Source organism: Scyliorhinus canicula, chromosome 7, assembly GCF_902713615.1.
Source record: "Scyliorhinus canicula chromosome 7, sScyCan1.1, whole genome shotgun sequence".
Lineage (NCBI taxonomy): Eukaryota > Metazoa > Chordata > Chondrichthyes > Carcharhiniformes > Scyliorhinidae > Scyliorhinus > Scyliorhinus canicula.
The window spans coordinates 22,863,183-22,888,371 of NC_052152.1; the positions used below are offsets into that span (position 1 = coordinate 22,863,183).

General features: G+C 47.2%; 1 protein-coding gene and 1 long non-coding RNA gene across 4 annotated transcripts in view; one reads left to right on the forward strand and one right to left on the reverse strand.

The window, feature by feature from the left end:
* The window catches only part of LOC119968780 (bromodomain and WD repeat-containing protein 1-like), a 232,603-nt gene extending 221,755 nt beyond the window's left edge, over positions 1-10,848 (reverse strand). For all 3 annotated transcript variants that reach the window (XM_038801511.1, XM_038801510.1, XM_038801509.1), the window contains exons 1-5: positions 10,608-10,848; positions 10,440-10,498; positions 10,292-10,321; positions 9,981-10,040; positions 6,127-6,277 (exon numbers count right to left, since the gene is read on the reverse strand). In XM_038801511.1, the coding sequence (XP_038657439.1) occupies positions 6,127-6,277; positions 9,981-10,040; positions 10,292-10,321; positions 10,440-10,498; positions 10,608-10,656 (349 nt within the window). In that variant the 5' untranslated portion in view covers positions 10,657-10,848. The remainder of the gene's footprint in view (positions 1-6,126; positions 6,278-9,980; positions 10,041-10,291; positions 10,322-10,439; positions 10,499-10,607) is intronic.
* A 4-nt stretch (positions 10,849-10,852) lies between these two features.
* Positions 10,853-12,776, forward strand: LOC119968781. Its single transcript, XR_005461200.1, has 2 exons — positions 10,853-11,040; positions 12,355-12,776. It is a non-coding gene; the product is annotated as an uncharacterized LOC119968781 (long non-coding RNA).
* Positions 12,777-25,189: the final 12,413 nt, after the last annotated feature.

Below are 25,189 nucleotides of genomic sequence, written 5' to 3' on the forward strand. Positions count from 1 at the left end.
GAACAAAGAAATAGTCGCCTCCCAAAGGGCAAGAAAGATAAGACAAGGTTAAATTGTATGCATGTAAATGCATGGAGTATAGTAAACAGAATTGGGGAGCTGAAAGCAAAAATTGCTCTAGGGGCATTTAACATAGTACCATTGACAGAAAAATAGCTCAAGACAGAAAAAGACTGGATACTTAACATCCTGGGTTATAAGGTTTTTAGTAGAAACAGGGTGGGTAAACAGGGAGGAGCTGTAGCAGTCTTAGTCAAAGATAGCATCGTAGCCCTTGAACGAGATACAATTCCTGAATTAGAATCTATATGGTTGGAGGTGAGAAACAGGAAGGGAGCAGTGACCTTATTTGGTAATTATTTAGACCTCCAAATAGTGGGGAGGAAGTGGAAGAGAGCATTGTAGGCAGATTATGGAAAACTGCAGGGCAAGTAGGGTTGTGATAGTTGGGGATTTCAATTACCCAAAGGTAGACTGCAAAAAGGGTAGAGTGTAGGGCACGGAAAGGGAGAAATTCCTGCAGTGTGTGCAGGAGTATATTCCCAGTCCTACCGGGGAGCAAGCTGTGCTGGATCTGGTCCTAGGAAATGAGGCAGGGCAGGTGGAGAATGTCAAGAGTGGGGGTACAATTGGGAAATAGCGATCATAAGATAATACGATTCAATATTAAGTTGGAAAGGATAAAAAGCAATCACGGGTTAAGATCCCAGGTTGGAAAAGGACAAATTTTAGGGCAAACTGGAGCAGGTTGATCGGAAACCCATTTCAGTGGATAAAACAGTGGATGAAAAATGGGAGATTTTCAAAGGAGAGGTGAAGAAGGTACAATCTAGGTATGTACCCATGAGAGATAAATACAGGGTATCCAAAGCTAGAGTACCCTGGATGTCAATGGATATTGATGAGAAGATAATGAAGAAAATAGAGGTATAATGCATGTCAGAATAATAAGAGCAATAGAATCGGGAAGAGTATCTCATATGCAGGAGAGAGGCTAATGCTGGAATAAGGAAGGCTAAGAAGAATTATAAGGAAAGGATGGCAGAAGGGGGTGACACGGTGGTGCAGCGGTTAGCACAACTGCCTCACAGGCTTCGAGGACCCAGGATCGATCCCGGCTCCGGGTCACTGTCCGTGTGGAGTTTGCATGTTCTACCCATGTAAAAATTGCTATTGTCACAAGTAGGCTTCAAATGAAGTTACTGTGAAAAGCCCCTAATCGCCACATTCCGGCGCCTGTTCGGGGAGACTGGTGCGGGAATTGAACCGTGCTGTCGGCCTGCCTTGGTCTGCTTTAGAATCCAGCTCTTTAGCCCCGTGCTAAACCAGCCCCTGGCAAGCGAAAGATGTGAAGGGTAGGTGGACTGGCCACGGTAATTGCCCTTTAATTGGAAAAAAAATAATTGGGTACTTTAATTTATTTTTAAAAAAGCATAGGATGGCAGGCTGTGCTAAAACAATTAGAAAAATACTTGGAGAAAAATAAGTTAATATTCGACAGTCAACTTGGCTTTGGAAAGGGCAGGGCATGTCTAACAAATGTAACTGCGTTATTGGACGAGGTGACACAGGCAGTTGATTAAGGTAGTGCTGTGGATGTTGTATATTTGGACTTTCAGAAAGCATTTGATACGGTGCCACTTGGGGCACGTTGATTAGCAAATTAAAAATGTTTGGGATTGATGGGTCCTTGGCAGTATGGATTAGAAGTTGGCTACAGGCTAGGAAACAGGGGGCAAGTATAGATGGCATTTCTCAGACCGGAGGCTAGTTGAAAATGGCTCCCCAGGGCTCAGTGTTGGGACCCTTGTTTTTTCTGATTTATATAAATGGTTTAGAAGTGGGTGTTGAGGGCAAAATCTCTAAATTTGCAGCTGATACTACGCTAGGGAGAATAATTAATTGTGAGAATGATTCTGAGCGACGTCAGAGGGACATTGGCAAGTTGACCAAATGGGCAGACAGACTTTAATGCAGCAAAATGTGAGGTGATGCATTTTGGTAGAAGAGACATGGGTGTGACAATATAGGCTCAATGGTACAACTTTGAGGGGAGTACAGGAGTATGGGGTTCAAGTGCATAATTTACTGAAGGTGGCCACGCAAGTTGAAAAAGTTAAGAAGGCTTGTAGGATCCTTGGGAACTAAGTAGAGGCATAGTACATATCATACCATATCATAGTAGAGGCTAAGTAGAGGTATAAACGCTAATAAGTGATGCTACACCGCTACAAATCATTGGCCAGACCACATTTGGAGTATTGTGTTCAGTTCTGCGTACTTTATTTAAGGAAGGATGTTAAAGTCCTGGAGAGAGTGCAGAGGAGAGTTACTGGAATGATTGCAGGAATGATGAACAAAGAAAAGATTGGAGAAATTGGGCTTATGCACCTCGAAGCAGAGAAGATTAAAATGTGATCTTATTGAGGTGTTCAAAATTCTGAACAATTTTGACAGGGTAGAGAAGGAGACTCTGTTTCCACTAGTTGGCATGTCAGTGACTAGGGGGTCAATTTCAAGATGGTCAGCAAGAGAACTAGGAGTGAGATGAGGAGAAACTTCTTTACTCGAGAGTTTTTGGGATTTGGACTGCCTGGGAGAGTGGTGGAGGTGGATTCCACAGGAGCTTTCAAAAGAGAGCTGGATACATATTTGAAAGTGATTAATTGAGGGCTACAGGGATAGGGCTAGAAAATGGGACTAGCTGGGTAGCTCTTTTGGGAGTCGGTGCGAACACAATGAGCAAAATGGCCTCCTTCTGTGCTGTAAATAACAAAAAACTTTTCCGATGTAGCGATTGTAACGAGTGTCCAGGATAAATATTTCACACCATATTTGGGCACACCAATATATATCTCCAACTCCAGGAGCGCCAGGCACACCACAACCTCCTCTCCTCAGATAGCTGACCCATCTGCATCCATGCAGGAACCAATCACAGATTTGTTATACCCACCCTAACCACTGCACCACCATGCTGCCCTGAACCCCAGTTCTATAAGGACGCTACATATCATAGAATCATAGAAAAGTTACAGCACAGGAGGCCATTCAGCCCAACTTGTCCATGCCAGCCCGAGGACAACCAGGTGCCCTTTCTAATCTCATTTTCCTGCACCTGATCCATAGCCCTGTTGCTTCAACCACTTGCGGTGCAGGTCCAAGTACTTTTTCAATAAGTGTTTAGGGTCTCTGCCTCCACCACCAGCTAGGGCAGTGAATTCCAGACACCCACTACCCTCTGCATAAAATAGCTCTTTCGCCTGTCCCCTGTACACCTTTTGCCTCTTATCTTGAATCTATATCCCCGGTTCTAAAATTCTCTACCAAGGGAAACAATTTTATCCTGTCGATATATAGTGCCTTCAAGCAGGCATATCCCAGCTCCAGGGGGCAACAGGATACCAACCACAGCACTGCACCTGGCCTAGCCCAGCACATTCTGACACACAGGAATCAATATCCCCAGACCTCCAGCACATCCCAAAACCTACATCCCAGCTGATCCTGTACCTCACCAGCCACATCCAGGGCAGTGCAGCATTCACATTTACACTAAACCAAATTATGCCAGCCGCAGCCAGGGTGACCCCTCACTGAAGAGAACAATCATCAAGACACCCAATAATTTGGTGCCCTGGGAGGGCCCCCCCTCCAGTACAATAAGGGGAACCTCCCATGGACCACAGGACCGGACCAGAATTTATAACAGCACACCCTAATGAAGAGAAGAAGAAAAAAAAAACCAAGGCAAGTAAACCCGAGCTGACACAGGAATATTAGCCACCACCCCGCACTGTACGCCGTCACAAGGATATTAAGGGAAATGAGACCCCAACAGAGACACAAACACTGCTCTCAGATAGAAAACCCAATCACAACGAGGACACTCAGGGAAAGCACCATTTAAGACCACTTGGAGGAGGGCACGCAACCCCCCATAAAACTGACCCCCACGAGGGACAGGCTCCAACAATGTAGAGGCATGGCAAACAGTTCGCTCTTCAACAATTCAATTAAGGATTGACCAAACCCATCTCACCATGTGCTGTAACATAATTCGGCCTATTTTGATAGCTCTCAACAAAAAATGACCCCATAAAAACACTCCAACCTCAAGGAAACGTCAGAACGAAACCAGTCCTTCCCCGGATGCATAACCTGCCCAGGCCATCAAATGAGACAAGCACAGATTCTTCAATTCAAAATAACAAAAGTCAAAATAGCAAAACCCAATACAGTTAGCTCTAACTGGGGGGCTACCCTCAATCTCAGTGAGGACCTAACTAATCCTACTACCCAACTCCACACCAATCAACCACCCATCTTCCTGCTGTGGCTCCACTCATTATAAATAGATACGGTGTCCAAATGCTCTCCTTTCCCCTACCACAAGGGTTACAGCACATAAAAAGGGAGTAAAACATGCACAGACCATATCTCACATAATCGACGCAATATAGCTTTTGCTAGAACAATATAACAGATTACTCTTGCCCTTGTGCTCACACTTCGCACGCTCTTGCAGGAGAAAAGACAACAAATAAACAACAACATAATCACAGTAACACCCGGAGAATTGCAAGATAATAACACCATTTATGTAGCTCAAAAAGGCCAAAGCCATGGCAGGACAATCGAACACAAGATCTCTCAAAGATACCAACCAACTGAACTGGGTGAGGGGGGGTAATTCTTTTTCTCCAATTAAGCGGCAATTTAGCAAGGCCAATCTACCTACTCTACATCTCTACACATCTTTGAGTTCTGGGGGGAGACCCACGCAGACATGGGGAGAAGGTGCAAACTCCACACAGTGACCCGGGGCCGGGATTGATCCCGGGTCCTCGGCGTCGTGAGGCAGCAGTGCTAACCACTGAAACTCTGTGCCGCCCACAGAGGGCATTGGTGAGACCACATCTTAAGTACTGTGTGTACACTGTGTGTCCTTACATATGAACATACGAGATAGGAGATGTAAGCTATTTGGTTCCTTGAGCATGCCACGATTCAATAAGATCATGACTGATCTGATTTTGTTTTGAGCTCTGCGTTTCCATCCACTCTATTAGCCTGATTCCCTTGTCTGACAAGAATCTATCTACCACTACATTAAATACATCTAATTACCCCACATCCACCACCTTCTGAGGTAGAGAGTTCCAAAGGTACAAGATCCTCAGAAATAAAACTCTCCTAGTCTCTGTCTTAAATGCGCGATTCCTATTTTTAAACGGTGCCCCGCCCCAACCCAGTTCAAAATTCTCCCACAAGAGGAAACACCCTTTTCACATCCACCTGGTCAACACCATTCAGGATTTTGAATACTTTAATCAAGTCACCCCTCACTGGGATTCTAAATGGTACACATTTAACTAGTATTTACTTTTATCTGATACACCTGGATGAACTTCATTATTATTTTACTCAATAGCAGCGACAAAAGCATGAATTTGACAACAGAGTATATCCAAAACAAGAACAACATGGCTGTTGACCAAAACAGTAAAGAACATTGTGAAATTGATGAAAAATAAAGAAAACTGCAAAGCTAACTTGAGAACAATCTGTACTGGTCACTTACATTCAAGGGAAATGATTAGGAACAATCTATATTATTCATTCATATACAAGGGGAAAAAAAATCTCTTATTTTATCGAAAAGCAATTATGGTGCTCAACTCCTCTGTTCACTTAGTGACCAAGTTCCAGGTTCAATCTCTGGTCTCTGGCTTACCAACCCAAGCACACCATCAAAAGTGTCACCACAAGTGGATGCAGCTTGTATTTGGTAATTATTTGAGTTGCCCAGGGTTTCCACTCTCAATCCGCTATGCGGTGACTGTTATTTAAACTATGGGTGGTCACAGCGTCAAACTTCTAATCAAACAGGATGTCAAAATTTTCAGAAATAATGGCTACTTGGACATGGTACTGAAACCATGAACACATTGGTGCTGAACTTATCACAAAGAAGAGCTAGAACATGTAGCTGCACACAATAATTTCAGACTCCATACAGTCTTGCTACTAAAATTACTATGATCGGCTGCAATCAAGTAAACGGTTTTCCTACTTCTGGACAATATGATTCAAACATCATGGGAAGTTGACCAAAATCCATACCTTTTGCAGTTCGAAGTAGGGACTGTCGGCCTGCACCAAGTAGGGACTGTACTCCAGACACACTTGAAGGAATCTCTTTATCCAGCAGTGTGCCAATTCGCTGGCATATACGCAGCAGATAATCAGGTGGAATATGTTGATTTGATAAAACCTAGAATACCACAAAATAACCAGTTACATAGAAACACAGGAAATAGGAGCAGGCTATTCTGCCCTTTGAGCCTGCTCTGCCATTCGTTATCATAGTTGATCATCCAACTCAATGGTTTATTCCCACCTTCCTCCAATATCCTTTGATACCTTTCACCCAAGAGCTACATCTAATTGCTTCTTGAAAACATAAGGGGCTGATTTAGCACAGTGGGCTAAACAGCTGGTTTATAATGCAGAACAAGACCAGCAGCACAGGTTCAATTCCCGTACCAGCCTCCCCGAACAGGCGCCGGAATGTGGCCACTAGGGGCTTTTCACGGTAACTTCATTGAAGCCTAATTGTGATATTAAGCGATTATGTTATTATACAAACAATGTTTTGGCCTCAAATATTTCTGCGGTAGCGAATTCTACAGGGTAATCGCTTTCCGGGTGAAGAGATTTCTCCTCAAATGAGCCCTAAATGGTCTACTAAAAGGCCAACATACCATTTGCCTTCTTCGCCATCTGCTGCAACTGCATGCTTACGTTCAGCGATAGGGGCAGCACAGTGGTAGCACTGCTGCCTCACAGCACTAGAGACCTGGATTTGATTCTGCCCTTTAGTAACTGCCTTTGAGGAGTTTGCACTTTCTCCCAGTCCAGACTGTGACCTCTGGTTCTGGGCTCCTCCCACTGTTGGGAACATCCTCCTGCATCTACTCTGTCTAGTTCTGTTCGAATTTTAAAGGTTTCTAGGAGAAACCCCCTCATTCTTCTGAACTCCAGCTAAAACAATCCTAACCGACTCAATCTCTCATCATACATCAGTCCAGCCATCCTAAGGATCAGTCTGGTAAACTTTTGCTGCTCTCCCTCTGTAGCAAGAACCTTCCTCGGATAAGACGACCAAAACGGCACAATATTCCAGGTGTGGTCTCACCAAGGCCCTGTATAATTGCAGCAAGATAATCCCTTCTCCTGTACTCGCTATGATGGCCAACATACCATTTGCCTTCTTCACCAACTGCTGCACCTGCATGCTTACGTTCAGCAATAGGGGCGGCACTGCTGCCTCACAGCACCAGAGACCTGGATTTGATTCTGCCCTTGGGTAACTGCCTTTGACGAGTTTGCACTTTATCCCTGCGTCTGTGCAAGTTTCCTCCGGGTGCTCCGGGTTCCTCCCACAGGCCAAATATGTGCAGATTAGGTGGATTGGTCACACTAAAATTGCGCCTTGGTGTCCAAAGATGTAAAGATTCTGTGGAGCTATGGGGATAGGGCAGGAGAGTGGGCCTAGGTAGGGTGCCCTCGGAGGGACGGTGCAGGCTCAATCGGCTAAACAGCCTCCTTCTGCACCATAGAGATTCTATGACTGGTATACGAGGACTCCCAAGTCTCGTTGCACATTCCCCTCTCTCAATCTGTAGCCATTCCGGTAATATTTGCCTTCCTGTTTTTACTACCAAAGTAGCTATCCTCACATTGATCCACATTTCAGCTGCCATGCATTTTCCAACTCATTCAGCCTATCCAAATCACAATGAAGCATCTCTGCATCCTTCACACAGCTCACCTTTACTCCCTCCTAGCATTGTGTCATATGCAAATTTGAAGGTATTACATTTAGTTCCCTTATCTAAATAATTTATATTGTGAATAGCTGGGATCCCAGCACTGATCCATGTGGTACCCTACTAGTCACTGCCTGACATTTGGAAAAGGATATTCCTACCCTGTTCCCTGTCTACCAACGGCTTTCTATCCATCTCAACATACTTCCCCAAACCCATGCCTTTAATTTTACTAGCTAATTTCCTATGTGGGATTGTCGAAAGCCTTCTGAAAGTCCAAATAAACGACAACCACTGGATTCCCCACATCAACTCTACTAGTTGCATCCTTGAAAAATTCCAGTAAACTATCAAGCATTTTCATAAATCCATATTGACTCTATTCAATTCTGCCAGTTATACAGCTACGTTAATTAGGAGGATGATGAAATTGACTACTGCAGTAGACCCATACTGTACATAGGATCTTCATCTATCCTTCAGAAGCTAGTGTTGTCCAACTGGGGCATTTTCAGGATTAGCAGAGAGACAACAGGAATGAAGCAAAAACAAAGCATTTGGAAATCCGATCAGCACCTCTTCAACATGATCTAAAGAGTCATCTGATCAGCTGCCTCCTGAACTAGTTTCATGATGTGCAGCACAGAAAATACATCATTAATCATTTAAAATATGAATTTCCTGTTACAAATGTCAACATTTCAACATTTAACTCTTCACGAATTAACCTATGGACACGCATCAACAATTGCAGAAAATGACACCTAGTGTAGGATAATGATGAAAAATAGGCATCAAGAGGTAGATCACACACATTGCGGGGCTAATCACCATTTTAACATGAACAACACAGTGGACAATTAACTCGTGATGCAAAACAGATAGTAGTGTTGAAAGATAGGAGGGGAACTAGATAATACCAAAAACTAAATGATGTTTCACTTCCTCAACCTTGGGAGTGGTAACAAACTTTTTTCATGTCCAAACTCTGGCAGGGTTAACAATTTCAAAGAGATTGCCAAGATAATTTAAAAATACCACACAATCTGCACATGAATCACAGGTCAGAGCATCTTAAATTGGGAGGAGATTGAGAGAGCTAATTTGTTAACAACTACAAACATCTTTAATGTCATAAAATGAAACAGATGCTTCACAGGTGCATTATAAAACAAATATTACATGGAACCACACAGGGAGATCTTAGGGCAAATGACCACAGGGGTGAGAGGTGAACAAGACTTTTTGCAAGTTAAAGCAATGGTCGCAATTACAGAAGGCAGAAATATGAGACACCGGGTGTCGGGTGCACTGAAATCTATAAGTAACAAAGGCATGTATGAGGGTTTCTACAGCAAACGAGCACAAATATTTCAGATAACACCAATGTTCTGAAATGGAAACGGTGAAACCTATTAAAAGTATTTTTGCATTACAGGTGAAACTTTGCAGTGAAAACTAGGCAGATGGTGATCATCTGTACTTATTTCATTAATCTCTCGTCATTTCACTTCAAAGCACTCTTTCCAAATGAAAAACGCAATATTATGAAATGCATCTGAAGGGCAAAGCTAGCTGACGACTTGGGAGGCTGGTCTCCATTGCGTACATCACTCCGAAGCTTTAACCTTTCTTCTTTCTCTTTTAACTCTTTCCAACGCGCTTCTTACATTTTAATTATTTTATTTTTAACTTTCGGCAGTTGGGAGTTTATTTTAAAAGAATCCACACCATCTGACAGCATTTCAGTGAGAAGCCGCCTCAAAGTTTGAAGCGTGCGCAGTGCAGGAGGCCAGTTTCTTTCCACCTCAGCCAATCAGCGACAGCTTCTCTCTGGCTCACTGGCCGCCGATGAAAGCGGCATTGCGATTGAGTCCCGGCCGACTATGCAAAGCGAGCACGTCATCGGAATGACTCATGGCCGCGCCCACTTTCACGAGGAAACCCCCCCCAATTTATCACTTTTAACACCTTTTACCCCAAAACAACCCCCAAAACAAAACAAAATTACGGGAAACTAAGAGCAATCTTGACTTATTTCTAAAAAAAAAAAATGGATTTTCCCGACATAAAATTCTGAAATAAAACTTTTCTCCCCTTCCATCGTCAAATATCTGGATATTAATTTTTCTTTAAATTACTTACAAAGTTGACATAGCTTCTGTGGTACTCGTTACCTTCCCAGTCAAGACGCTTCGGGAGGAGCTGCAAAAAAAAACGGGGGGGGGGGGGGGGGTAGAAGAGGAAAATATTATAAAGGGTAGAAAAACGTGTTAAGTCTTTAAATTTCCACCTCAGGTGAGTTTTTTTTTATTAATGCGGAGAGGGGGGAGAAAAAAAGAACCGTCAAATCAGATAGCATTAGAGTGACATAAGAGGCCGAATAGGAGCAGCAAACGGAGTAAAGGACAGAGGGAGGACGAGCTGAGCGGCCGCTGCTGTCCGCCGATACGCACCTCATTCTCCTCCAGCTCCTTCACCAGCATCTGCGAGAGGAAAAATAACAATTTTAAAATTATGATTCTTCGACATAATCAACTAAGGTCACTTTTATTTTACTTTAAAAACGGCGTGCGGGCGGGGAGGGGGGTTGAATTCACTCACCTCCGCGGACTTTTGGCAGGGACCCGCCGAGAGAAAGCGAGCGATTAGGAAGTAGAGTTCTGAGAAGGGGAGGACGAAAAAAAAGATATATTTTGTCGAAAGTTGTCTTTCTTGCCTTTGGTAAAATAAAACAGTTGAGGTCGTCTTTTCCCCCAATGCTGCTCTTACCTGATTCTAATGGAGAGACTTTAGGAGAGGTAGCAGTTGTCTCGGCCATTTTTCCCTTAATTTGTTTAATTATATACTTGGGTTTCAATGATGACTTTTTAATACATGATTTTCTTGTGCTGCTTGTAATTTGTGTATGTGTATCTTTTTCTGAATAAAATATTTTTTTCCCGTAGCTGTGTGTTTTTAAGAGGAAAAAAAATAAAGGCTGTTGTCCCTGCCGCTGTGTGAGCGCTGGGCCCAGCCGCCTCCGCTTCCCTCTAATCAAGATTTTCGGTCGCCATTGAGTGAGTGCTGAGGCCAGCCTCCAATCACGTGTACACATGCGCGAAGAGGAGAGAAAATAGTCCCAGACTATGGGGGGGGAGGAAGAGAAGAGATGACGGAAGGAACGGCTAACCGCTTCCATTTTTTTTGCAGATTCTGGACAGCAGTAAGTACAGGGGAGGAAAAAAAATAGAATGAGCGATCAATTGGAAATAGTATTTCCTCCTGCCGCATACACCGAGGTACGGTGGTTGAATGATTGGATATAAAATGGAGTCGCCGAGCTGGTATCGATCCGCCCCAAGATGGTGGTACCGAGCTGGTGGTTGGAGACTTATTTTTAAAAAGTCATCAATTCAACCCCCCCCCCCCCCCCCTCCTTTCCGATCTATTTCTATCTATTTTTTAATGGATTCAAAATATTCTCTGGCAGGCGTTTAATTGTCCTCCGAGATGAGACGCCGCCTGTTAGTGGTGAGGTTGGACTTGTCTGGCCTGTCAATCGTTAGTATACTTTATAAGACCAGAGTAAGCATTCAAGCTTCCTCACTTAGTGTTTCCTTAAAATAAATGTCACCAACAAAAAATTTCACTGGAAGGGACATCAGGACGTCCTATGTCACATTTATTCTCCTTCCTGGAACAATAAACATTGCATATTCATTATTTTCTACATCAGCAATCCTATCCCCTCATAACTTATCAAAGTACTAACCCCCTCCTCTGACAGCTCAGTTCTTGTTAGCAGGGCTTTGATATTGGTCTTCTAAGTGGGTTCCACATTCTCACCAGTAACTGGTAAAAAAGTTTCCTTCTGAACTACCAATTGAATATTCTTGTGACTGATTCCTAGTTTTGGACTAGGATATGCTGTATCAAAAATTAAAATAACCAGCTGCGTGGGTGGCACAGTGGTTAGCACTGCTGTCTCAGGACTCCGGGGTCCCAGGTTCAATTCCCAGCTTGGGTCACTGTGCAGAGTCTGCACGTTCTCCCTGTGTCTGCGTGGGTTTCCTCCGGGTGCTCCGGTTTCCTTCCACAGTCCAAAGATGTGCGGGTTAGGTGGATTGGCCATGCTAAATTGCCGTTGGTGTCCAAAAAGGATAGGTGGGGTTACGGGGATAGGGTGGAGGTGTGGGCTTAAGTGAGGTGCTCTTTCCAAGGGCAGGTGCAGATTCGATGGGCCGAATGGCCTCCTGCACTGTAAATTCTATGAAGACCTATTTCAGTGATTGTTTTTGTCAGTCTTAAATTGGTCTTTATATAACACTGGGACTGATTTAAAGGTGTCTTAACTATGAAGACCCAATTTCATGAACCATTGCAATAATTCAATTTTCTTGCTGTTTTGAGTCCAAATCAGCAGTGATGCTGAAGGTACTGCTCTTTAAACAAATAATATTTTGAAGTACTGGTCAAAATAAATGAGCGAAAGGGCACATTAAGGTCATTATAATTATTAAGCTTTCTTTTTTAAAAGGCAAGGTTCTCAACCCAAGCATCATTAAATCTGCAGAAGTGAATGATGACAACTACAAAACTGGATCACACCAACCTTTATCAATCCACTTGATCATGGGTCAAGTTACCATAGGTTTACAAACATGTAAGAGTTAAAATGGAACTATGTTGCTTCTGATTTATGCCGAGTGACCTCATCTCAGAAAATAAAACTTGGAGTTACTTTAATGTGATAAAACTTCGAGAGAAACTTCAAAGGGTGTTACTAAGTAAAATTTGGAAAACAACCATTCCACTAACTTAAAATTTTCACTAGAGCCATGATTCTGGTTTTTCTGAATGGGATGACCAATTTGTGCTCAATTATGAATAGATGTCTACCATTATATAAGTTGAAACTCTTAACATCATTTCACATATTAAACATAGTATTATGACCTGGTTGGGAAGAGTGTGCAGATTCTTTAGCCTCAGTGCAGGTTGCAGCAATCGTGTAAATCTTTAATTCACTCACCAAGATGACCAATTGTTTACCTTGACTCCGGCTGGACCCAGAATAAAAGAGACTTTAACCAGGCATCTTTCAATAAATTCAAAATAATTTATTTTTGATTAAACAAAACTTTAAACAAAAAGCAAAACTGGTTAACATACAATTTTAATCCAGAAATATAACAATTTATCCCCTTTTTAAAATCCAAACACATACAGACACAAAACAAAGGACAAGACTAATATGATCCCTGCAGATGATGACGTAAAGCAGGCTTGTCCAACATTTTGCTCGGGCGTGCCATGTTTGAATACTTTCTCACTCAAGGGGCCTATGATCAAAATTCAGAAAAATAAGGTTTGGCACAACAATAAACTGAATTTCAAAAAGTTAAGGACATAAACAACTGTTGAGCAAATGTATAGTAATGTCATAGCAATAAATTGTTAAGTTTACAAAATAATAGCCAAGGAGGTGTGACAGGGTCAGTGTATATGTGTTGGTGTGTGATGGGGAGAGTGAGTGAGAAAACTGAGATTGAGTGTAAGGCAGACTCCCACTCAACTCCACACACTCGCTCAGTGTCTCGCACTCACCACATGCTCCCACGCAACATGGGGTGAATGTAAACTTCACACGACTGGGGCCGGGAGGCAACAGTGCTAACCACTGTGTGCCCTTCTCACTCAGTGTCACGCACTTCCCTCCACACACTTCCTCAGTCACTCATTGACTCGCACCCACCTCCACACATACACTCAGTCCTTCACTGCCACCGCACACAAACCCTGGGCCAGACGTGACCTCGCCCTGGCTGCATCACAGACTGGTATGGCAACTGTTCGGCCCAAGACCACAAGAAACTTCAGAGAGTTATGATCACAGCCCAGTCCATAACATGAACCTGCCTTCCATCCATTGACTCCATCTACAACTCCCGCTGCTTGCGGAAAGTGGACAAGCATAATCAAAGATCCGTCCCACCTGGCTTACTCAGTCTTCTAACTTCTTCCATCGGGCAGGAGTTACAAAAGTCTGAGAACACGCACAAACCTCTTGCCCGCATGCTTCACCCGATGCCGGTGTCAATGTATTTACATTGTGTACCTTGTGTTGCCCTATTATGTATTTTCTTTTTATTTTCATGTACTTAATGATCTGTTTGAGCTGCTCGCAGAAAAATACTTTTCACTGTACCTCGGTACACGTGAGAATAAACAAATCCAATCCAATGCATGAGGATGAAAATTGAGGCTGCCTGAAGTCTGGGTAGCCCTCATTTCTGAGCACCACCACTCCTTCCCCCATCAAGCTCTGAGCACCTACAAATTCTCACAAAGGGGAGGCAGTGGTGTGGTGGTATTGTCACTGGTGTAATAATCCAGAGACCCAGTGTAATGCTCTGGGGACCTGGGTTTGAATCCACCAGGACAAATGGCGAAATTTGAATTAATTAAAAACCTGGAATTAAAAGATGAGCATGAAACCATTGTAAAAACCCACCTGGTTCACTAATATCCTTTAGGGAAGTACATCTGTCATCCTTATCTGGTCGGGCCTACATGTGACTCCAGATTCACTGGTAATGTGGTTGACCCTTAACTACCCTCTTAAATGCCCTAAGGGGTGGGCAGTGAATGCTGTCCCAGTCATCAACACCCACATCCTATGAACAAATTTTTAAAAACACCCTTTCTCTTATACATACACACCCTCTTCCTCACACACGCTACCAGTCAGTTACTGTACCAAACCCTCTCCGCAGACGGATCAGCAGCAGTTCTGTACCCGTGCTTGGTACTTGCTCCCCGCTGGTGGAAGTAAATTTGTTTTCTCTGCCATTGTCTGAAGCTAGGGCAGTCCTCTCGGACCAACTAGGCCGACACTAAACCCCTGCCCCCCCGAAAGCCCACCCTTCTGCTCGCCCCTGTTACCAGTCCCTAACCTGACCAGGTTCCTGGTCTCCCGTCCCCTCCCATTGAACTTTCTTTTCTGTGCTGAACTCCCCAGCCATACAGACATTTAAACGTAGCCGGGAACTGATGACATTTTGCCTGTAATCAAAGGCTAGCTTTGCTGATAGGCAACCAGCAGCCAATGCATGGAGAAACCAACCTGTGATTGGCTGAGCAGAATCAGCATTTTGAAATTCTTTACAGGAAATTCAGACGATGAGCATTTAGTTACAGGGGGACGTGGCAGGGCAATTATAAATGCTTGACGAGCCACATCCGGTCGGGCGTAAATGAGCACTCTCAAAAGATCAAGTTCAAAAGGTCTTGACATTGTCGATCTGTCAGAGTGTTGGTCCTTTCAGATGGATCTTCAGTGAAACACTAATGTCCTTTCGGGAGATAAATTTACCACCCTTAGTTGGCCTGTCCTAGATGTGACTCTAGTTCCACATCAACATGTTTGACTCTTAAATACCCACTCTAATGGCCTAATAAGCCATTCAGTTCAAGGGGCAATTAGGGATGGGCAATAAATGCAGGCCCAGCCAATGATATTGGCATCCCATGAATGAATATGTCTGGCATCTGGGTATTTAAAAGCTCATTTAAATATGCTGATCTGAATCACTCCCTCACTGGTTTGGCACAGTTCCTGATTTGGGGCTCGTACGTGATTCACCCATTATGCCCAGCTTTGCGCCAGGTGCAAGGGGGTCACTGAAGCACGTCCACTGTCTTTGTCAACATATTTGTCACAGCTTCGCAGGCTTTCAAAATACACATGAGTTACACCAAGATGAAAATTTTCTGGTTGAATGTGAACATTCCACTCTGGGCCACAAGCAATACACAGGTTATTCCCAATCCACAAACAGAAACACTGAGTTCAAAGTAAAATTTTCAGAGAGAATCTCTCCCAGGCCAGGTGGAGCGGACAGCCTGACAATAAGTTTTTTTACTTTAACTCAACTACAAAATATTGCTTCTCACCAGATGTCTTGCTGGTCAGCAAGTTGAAATCATATGATTTCTTGGATTGCTGGGACAGTGGGTACATTTAAGGAGCAGTTAGACAGATTTTTGATTGGTAATCGGCTGAAAGATTATGGAGAATGGACAAGACGGTGGAGTTAAGGCCAGGATGAGGTCAGCCATGATCGAATGGCGGAGCAGTCTCAATGAGCCAAATGGCCTAATTCTGCTCCTATATCTGAACTTACAGACTAATGTAAACTTGTAGGGGGCGATTCTCCGCACTCACGACGGTGCGGAGAATAGCGGGGGTCGTAAATTTTTACGGCCACGCTGGTCTGACGCCCTCCCGCTATTCTCCCCACGCCCGCCTCCCGACACGAATCGCTGCCCGCCGTTTTTTTACGGCGAGCAGCGATTCTCAGCTGGCCGATGGGCCGAAGTCCAAGCCCTTTACGACCGTTTTTAGGAACGTCAAACACACCTGGTCTGACCGTTCGTAAAAACGGCCGTAAAGTCGCGATCTGGGGAACCATGGCACCGATTGGCACGGCAGTACCACGGCCGTGCCACGGGTGCCATGGGCCCGCGATCGGTGCCCACCGATCGCGGGCAGCGGGTACTTACCCCGCGCACTCTTTATCCTTCCGCCGCCCCGCTGTATCCATTCGCGGGGCGGCTAAGGGGCATCCCGGCCCGCGCATGCGTGGCTGACGTCATGTGACGCGTCAGCCGTCGCAAACTCTGGCAAGCGGGCTTAACGAAATTCGTTAAGCCCGCGATGCCGGAGTTCACGGCCGCGGCATGCTAGCCCCGACCGGGGACCAGAATCGGTTCCCGGTCGGGGGGGGGCGGAGGCTGGCGTCAAACCCGCCCGTTTTTGACGCCAGCCTCACGATTTCTCCAGGTTTCAGAGAATCACGCCCGTAGTCTTTAAATAAAGTCTCAGCAGAATGTCCAAAATTCAATGTTATTCAAATTATTTTTAATAATTGGACAAGAAGAGTTTCAATAGATATGTGAAGAGAAAGAGATTGGTAAAGAGAAATGTTGGTCACCAACAGACAGAAATAGGGGAATGCATAACAAGGGACAAATAAATGGCTGAGCAATTGAATACATACTTTGCTTCTGTCTTCACAAAAGAGGACACAAATCAGATACCAGAAATGTAATAATAATAGCTTATTGTCACAAGCAGGCTTCAATGAAGTTACTGTGAAAAGCCCACATTTCGCCGCCTGTTCGGGGAGGCCGGTTCCGACCTTCCCGCTCCTGCCACTGCTGGCTTGTTCTGCATTAGCCCACTGTGCTAAACCAGCCCCTGTTGGAGAATGAAAGGTTCAGTGAGAGGGAAGAACTGAGGGAGATCAACATTAGTAGAGAAATGGTGCTGGGAAAATTGATGGGATTGAAGATGGATAAATTCCCAGGGCCAGAGAATCTGCATCCCAGAGTGCTTAAGCAAGTGGCTCTGGAAATAGTGGATGCATTGGTGGTCATCTTCCAGGATTCTATAGACTCTGGAACTGTCCCTGCAGATTGGAGGGTAGCTCATGTCACTCCAATATTCAAAAAGGGAAGTAGAGAGAAAGCAGGGAATTATAGACCAGTAAGCCTAACCGGTAGTGGGGTAAATGCTTGAATCCATTATCAAGGACTTTATAGCGGAACATTTAGAAAGCAGTGGCAGGATCAGTCAGAGTCAGCATGGATTTATGAAGGGAAAATGATGCTTGACAAATCTGTTGGAATTTTTTGAAGATGTAACCAGTACAGTTGACAAGGGGGAGCCAGTCGATGTTGTATATTTGGACATTTAGAAGGCATTTGACAAACTTCCGCAAAATATATTATTGTACAAAATTAAAGCGCATGGGATTGGGGGAACGAGATTTTTTGAGAAGGCAGATTCCGACCTTCCCGCTCCAGCCACCATGGGCGATACAGGACAGGGTAGTTTCCAGAGCATGGGTGGGAGAGGGGAAGGTATCAGATATCTACAAGAACGTATGGAGTCAGAGGATACTCCGATAAAGGACCTAAAGGGCAAGTTGGAAGACGAGCTAGGGAGAGAGATAGAGGTGGGGTCTGTGGGCAGATGCCTTAAGCAGGGTTAACACATCCTCATCATGTGCCAGGCTTAGCCTGATACAGTTCAAGGTAATCCACCGGGCACACATGATGATGGCCCGGATTAACAAGTTTTTCGGGCGAGAGGACAGGTGCACGGGAAGTCAGGCAAATCATGTCCATATGTTTTGGGCATGCCCGAAGCTTAGAAGGTTTTGGCAGGGGTTCGCTAAGGCTATGTCCACGATACTTAAAACACGGGTGGTGCCGAGTCCAGAGGTGGCAATTTTTGCAGTGTCGGAAGAGCCGGGAGTTCAGGGGGTGAAAGAAGCTGACGTCTTGGCCTTTGTCTCCCTGGTAGCCCGGAGACGGATCCGGAAAATGAAAATCGCTTATTGTCACGAGTAGGCTTCAATTAAGTTACTGTGAAAAGCCCCTAGTCGGCACATTCTGGCACCTGTTCGGGGAGGCTGGTACGGGAATTGAACCGTGCTGCTGGCCTGCCTTGGTCTGCTTTAAAAGCCAGCGATTTAGCCCAGTGTTCTAAACCAGCCCCTAATGCGGAGGGACCCGATGCCCCTGAAATTGGAGACCTGGGTTAGTGGCATGGCTGGGTTTCTCAGTCTCGTGAAAATAAAGTTCGCCCAAATAGGACAACATTGGACTATTTTAGACTGCACCGGGGGACGAGACAGGGATGCCTATTCTCCCCACTGTTGTTCGCACTAGCTATAGAGCTGTTGGCAATTGCTCTGAGAGCCTCAAGGGGCTGGTCCGACGGGGGGGGGGGGGGGGGGCGGAGGTGGTGGAACACAGAGTCTTGCGCTATGCAGACGACCTGCTTCTGTATGTATCTGACCCAATAGATGGGATGGAAGAAACCATGAGGATTCTGGGGGAATTTGGCCGGTTTTCGGGGTATAAGCTAAATATGGGGAAAAGTGAGATGTTTGCGGTCCAGGCAAGGGGACAGGAGAGGTGATTGGGGGAGCTGCCATTTAGATTAGTAGGGGGAAGCTTTAGGTACCTAGGCATTCAAGTGGCGCCGGAATGCGACTGGCTGCATAAATTAAATCTGGCCCGACTAGTAGACCAAATGAAGGATGATTTTCGGAGATGGGACGCGCTTCCGTTGTCACTGGGTTGGAAGGTGCAGACGGTGAAGATGACGGTCCTCCCAAGATTACTGTTTCTATTTCAGTGTCTCCCCATTTTTATTCCACGGTCCTTTTTTAAACGGGTCAACAAAGTGACCACTGGCTTCATTTGGGCGGGCAACACCCTGCGAGTAAGGAAGGTAATGCTTGAGTGGAGTCGGGGAGAGGGCAGGCTGGCGCTGCCAAATTTTAGTAACTATTACTTGGCAGCGAATATAGCCATGATCAGGAAGAGGATGGTGGGGGAGGGGTCGGCATGGGGGCGTATGGAGGCGGCTTCATGTAAGGGCACCAGTTTGGGAGTGTTGGTAACTGCGCCTCTGCCATTCCCACCAGCACGGTACTCCACCAGCTCCGTGGTGGTGGCGGCCCTGAGAGTCTGGGGGCAATGGAGGAGACATGGGAGCAGAGGGAGAATCGGTCTGGTCCCCAAACTGTAATAATCACCGGTTTACCCCGGGAAGTATGGATGGGGGTTCCGGATATGGCGGAGAGCAGGGATTGAGAGGATGGGGGATATGTTTATAGAGGGGAACTTTCCGAGTATGAGGGCGCTGGAGAAAAAGTTTGGGTTGGCGAGGGGAAACAAATTCAGGTATCTGCAGGGGCGGGACTTCCTACGTAAACAGGTGTCAACCTTCCCGCTCCTAGCGCTAAGGGGGATTCAGGACAGGGTAGTTTCCAGAGGGTGGGTAGGAGAAGGGAGCGTCTGACATTTACAAGGAACTTTAGGGGGTCGGAGGAGACGCAGACCGAGGTGCTGAAGCGCAAGTGGGAGGTGAGATAAAGGATTGTCTATGGGCAGAAGCATTGAGTAAACTCAACGTGTCCGCAACATGTGCCAGGCTCACCCTAATACAATTCTAGGTCGTTCATCAGGCTCACATGACAGTGGCCTGGATGAGCAGATTCTTTGGGGTGGAAGACAGGTGTGCAAAATGTGCGGGAGGACCAGCGAACCATGTCCAAATGCTCTGGGCATATCCGAAGCTTAGGGGATTTTGGCAGGGGTTTGCAGATGTCATGTCCATGGTGTTAAAAACAAGGGTGGCACTGAATCCAGAGGTGTCGGAAGACCCGGGAGTCCTGGAAGTGAAAGAGGCAGACGTTCTAGCCTTTGCTTCCCTGGTAGCCCGGAGACGGATACTGTGGTGAATGTGATTCACACCGGATTATAATCTGTATATACATGTGTCTATATTGTAAGTGCAGTTGCGCTACCTGACCACCTCTGGGAATGCTCGAGAGTTGTACTGGGCTTCTCCCTTGGCTCTGCCCAGGACTCCTCCCCCGGGAGCTGCTGTATAAAGATCAGTGCCACAGGGTCAGCCAGCCAGTTCACCGAAAGTTCAACGGCTAACAGGCTGGCTCTGTTGTAAGTATATTCAAACCGCTATTCTAATCCTACAAGCACGTGTCCGTAGAATTGTTGGTTCCAACAATTTAATATACTGAGGAAACAGTCGAAGAAATCATGGAAGCAGCCCTCAAGCCCGGACGCCTAGAACTCGACCCACAGGATGCAGAGGCTAAGGAAATTTTTTCCCACTGGCTGAGATGTTTTAACGCCTACCTGGCAGAAGCCAGCACCGCCGGAACAACGGAGGAACAAAAACTCAGCCTACTGCACGCGAGGGTAAGCCACAGAATCTCCACACAGCTAAATCCGGCCGGTTCTTACACCGCAGCGCTGGCAATATTGGACAAAATGTACGTTAGGCCCATTAACGAGGTTTATGCACGCCACGTGTTTACGACTCGCCGTCAGCGGCCTACAGAAACGCTTGCCGAGTTTGTAAGGGAATTGAACAATCTTTCCAATTGTGAATGTGATTCACACTATATATAGTTGCCAATATCACTCCATGTATATATGTTCGTTATCTACCCATTGTAAGTGCAGTTGCACTATCAGACCACCAGGGGGAGTCGCTCTGGGAGTACGCGAGAGTTTGTACTGGGCTCCTCCCTTAGCTCTGCCCAGGACTCCTCTGCCTGGGACCGATGTATAAAGATCAGTGCCTTAGAGCCAGCCTGCCATTTCACCTGAAGTTCAACGACGAATAGGCTGGCTCTATTGTAAGTGTATTAAAGCCTCTGTTCATATCCAACTACACGTGTTCGCTGAATTGATGGTTCCATCACCAATAACTAATTATCAAGCCGTTACCGCGGCTGAACATAGGGAGCTTGCTGTGCGGGATGTTTTCGTAGCGGGCCTTAGGTTTAACTATGTGCGCCAAAGACTGCTAGAAAAGGGGGTCCTGGACTTAGACACTACAGTGGAGGCTGCTACCACTATGGAAGTTTCCTTCCGCAGCCTCACATCATTTCCCGCGGACCCCGCGACCTCATCGTGGACCCCCGACCAACAGTCCCCCCCCAGGCCTGTGCCGCACGGCCCCCCAGCTACCGCGCTGCCAAAGCCAGTTACTGTGTTGCCCCAGCCAGCTACTCAGCTGCCCCAGCCTGCCATTTCTGTGGCCAAAGCCAGCACCCGCGGCAGCACTGCCCAGCCCGATCCGCGACCTGCAGCAGCTGCGGGAAGAAAGTCCACTATGCCAGAGTGTGCCTCGCGAAAAGGGACCCAGTTTTTAACTCCCCTGCAGAGAGAACAAATCGCTCCCAACACCAGCAGGCCCGCGGGGCCCGAAACGCTGCGGCCTCCGCCCCCTCCCGCCACGTGCGATCCATGGGGCCGCCATCTTGGCAAACCCACACCATGCGGCCGGCCACGTACGACTCATGGGGGCCGCCATCTTCCTCGCCGCTCACCACGTGCGACCCATGGGCCCCATCTGCATCGGCATGCTCAGAAAGCTCATCTGAAGAATACGACTTCCCCGGGCACTCACCACGCGGCCCACAACTCAACGCGGTCACCCTGGATCAATCCTGCCCCAAGCACCTACGAAGTCCGATGGCGGAGGTCCAGATCAACGGGTACAGCACGCCATGCCTCTTTGACTCCGGGAGCACCGAGAGCTTTATACATCCAGAGCTGGTAAGACGCTGTTCGCTTTCTATTTTTCCGGTAAGCCAAACTATCGCCCTCGCTTTGGGCTCCCACTCAGTCCAAATCCAAGGACGCACCGTCGCTACGCTCACAATCCGAGGCGCTAGTTATTCTAAATTTAAACTTTATGTCCTGCCCGACCTCTGCGCGCCATTCTTATTCGGCCTGGATTTCCAGTGCAACCTCAAGAGCCTCACCCTCAGCTTCGGCTGGCCCCTGTCCCCACTCACTATCTGCAGCCTAGCCACGCTGCGCATCTCCCCCCCTCCGCTCTTCGCCAAACTCACTCCATATTGCAAGCCAGTAGCTACTCGCAGCAGGCGATACAGCCTACAGGATAGGGTTTTTATCCGATCGGAAGTCCGACGGCTGCTCAGTGAGGGGATCATAGAGGCCAGTAATAGTCCCTGGAGAGCTCAGGTGGTGGTCGTCAAGACCGGGGAAACATTTTGCATGGTCGTCGACTATAGCCAGACCATAAATCGCTTTACGCTCCTAGACGCGTATCCCCTCCCCAGAATTGCAGACATGGTTAATCAGATCGCCCAATATCGGCTATTTTCCACGGTAGATCTGAAGTCTGCATACCACCAGCTCCCAATCCGCCCGGAGGACCGCCACTACACAGCGTTTGAGGCCGATGGCCGCCTCTTCCATTTCCTCCGGGTTCCCTTCGGCGTCACTAACGGGGTTTCGGTGTTCCAACGAGCAATGGACCAGATGGTAAACCAGGACGGGCTGCGGGCCACGTTTCCGTAGCTGGACAATGTTATCATCTGCGGTTATGACCAGCAGGACCACGACGCCAACCTCCACCGTTTTCTCCAAACGGCACAGAAATTAAATCTCACTTATAACAAGGAGAAATGCGTGTTCCGCACAAACAGACTGGCCATCCTCGGCTACGTCGTGGAGAACGGAGTCCTGGGCCCAGACCCGGACCGGACCCCCTCTTAGAACTCCCCCCCCCCCCTCATTGCCCCAAGGCCCTCAAACGGTGCTTGGGGTTCTTTTCATACTACGCCCAGTGGGTCCCTCAATATGCGGACAAAGCCCACCCACTCGTTAAGGCCGCACGATTTCCCCTGTCTGCTAAGGCACGCCAGGCCTTCAGCTGCATCAAGGAGGACATTGCCAAAGCAGCCATGCGGGCGGTGGATGAATCCACTCCCTTTCAAGTTGAGAGCGACGCCTCAGGCAGGGAGGTCCGTTGCATTTTTCTCCCGTACCCTATCCGCTTCAGAACTCCGACATTCCTCAGTCGAGAAGGAAGCACAAGCCATCGTGGAGGTTGTTCGTCACTGGAGGCACTACCTCGCAGGTAGGAGGTTCACCCTCATCACCGACCAACGATCGGTTGCCTTTATGTTTGACAACTCGCAAAGGGGCAAAATAAAAAATGATAAAATCCTTTGGTGGAGGATCGAACACTCCACCTATAGTCACGATATTAAATATCGACTGGGGTACCTCAACGAGTCCTCGGATGCCCTATCCCGCGGGACATGCGCCAGCGCGCAGATCAGCAGTCTGAAAGCCATCCACGTGGAACTCTGCCATCCAGGGGTCACCCAGCTCGCCCACTACATCAGAGCCCGAAACCTGCCTTTCTCCAACGAGGAGGTAAAAGCGGTCACCAGTGACTGCCCGATCTGTGCGGAGTGCAAACCGCACTTCTATAGACCAGACAGGGCCCACCTGGTCAAGGCTTCTAGGGCTTTGAACGCCTTGCGATCGATTTCAAGGGGCCACTCCCCTCCACTAACAAGAACATTTATTTCCTCAACATCATCGACGAGTTCTCCCGATTCCCTTTTGCCATTCCATGCCCCGACATGACCTCCCACACAGTCATTAGGGCCCTGCATAGTGTCTTCACCCTGTTCCCCCTTGTCGAAAAGGTGCGCCTCCTCCATTACAACCCCCAATACGCATTTGTGGAGTTCCCGGACGGTCGCCAGGACACAGTATCCCTTCGGGACCTGGCACCCACTGGATCCAGCCCCACCCCCCACCCCCACTGAGGAACCCCTTACCACGTTCCCTATGCTGCCGCCCCCTCGCGCCCCCGATTCCGCAAGCTCACCCCACCGGTTCCACGCGCCAGAACCAGCCCGCCCCCAGTCTCTGGTCGAGCCAGAGGTGTATAAAGTTCGGACGAGACCCGCCCCGGAGTCTGCCATCGTACCCCAGCTCTCAACACCCACCCAGCCACCGCAAGAGGCTGCAACCCCGGTGCTCCGCAGATCGAAAAGAACAATTTGTCCACCGTACAGACTAACTCTGTGAGCCACTGCTGGACTCGATTTTTTTCACAGGGGGTGAATGTGGTGAATTTGATTCACACCGGATTATAATCTGTATATACATGTGTCTATATTGTAAGTGCAGTTGCACTACCTGACCACCTCTGGGAATGCTCGAGAGTTGTACTGGGCTTCTCCCTTGGCTCCGCCCAGGACTCCTCCCCCGGGAGCTGCTGTATAAAAATCAGTGCCACAAGGTCAGTCGGCCAGTTCACCGAAAGTTCAACGGCTAACAGGCTGGCTCTGTTGTAAGTATATTAAAACCGCTATTCTAATCCTACAAGCACGTGTCCGTAGAATTTGGCGAGGGGAAACAAATTCAGGTATCTGCAGGGGCGGGACTTTCTACGTAAACAGGTGTCAACCTTCCCGCTCCTAGCGCTAAGGGGGATTCAGGACAGGGTAGTTTCCAGAGGGTGGGTAGGCGAAGGGAGCGTCTGACATTTACAAGGAACTTTAGGGGGTCGGAGGAGACGCAGACCGAGGCGCTGAAGCGCAAGTGGGAGGAGGAGCTGGGAGGTGAGATAGAGGATTGTCTATGGGCAGACGCATTGAGTAGACTCAACGTGTGCGCAACATGTGCCAGGCTCACCCTAATACAATTCTAGGTCGTTCATCGGACTCACGTGACAGTGTTCTGGACATGTCCGAAGCTTAGGGGATTTTGGCAGGGGTTTGCAGATGTCATGTCCATGGTGTTAAAAACAAGGGTGGCACTGAGTCCAGAGGTGGTGATTTTCGGGGTGTCGGAAGACCCGGGAATCCTGGAAGTGAAAGAGGCAGACGTTCTAGCCTTTGCTTCCCTGGTAGCCCGGAGACGGATACTATTAGCTTGGAGGGACTCAAAGCCCCCAAAGCTGGAGACCTGGCCACCGGACATGG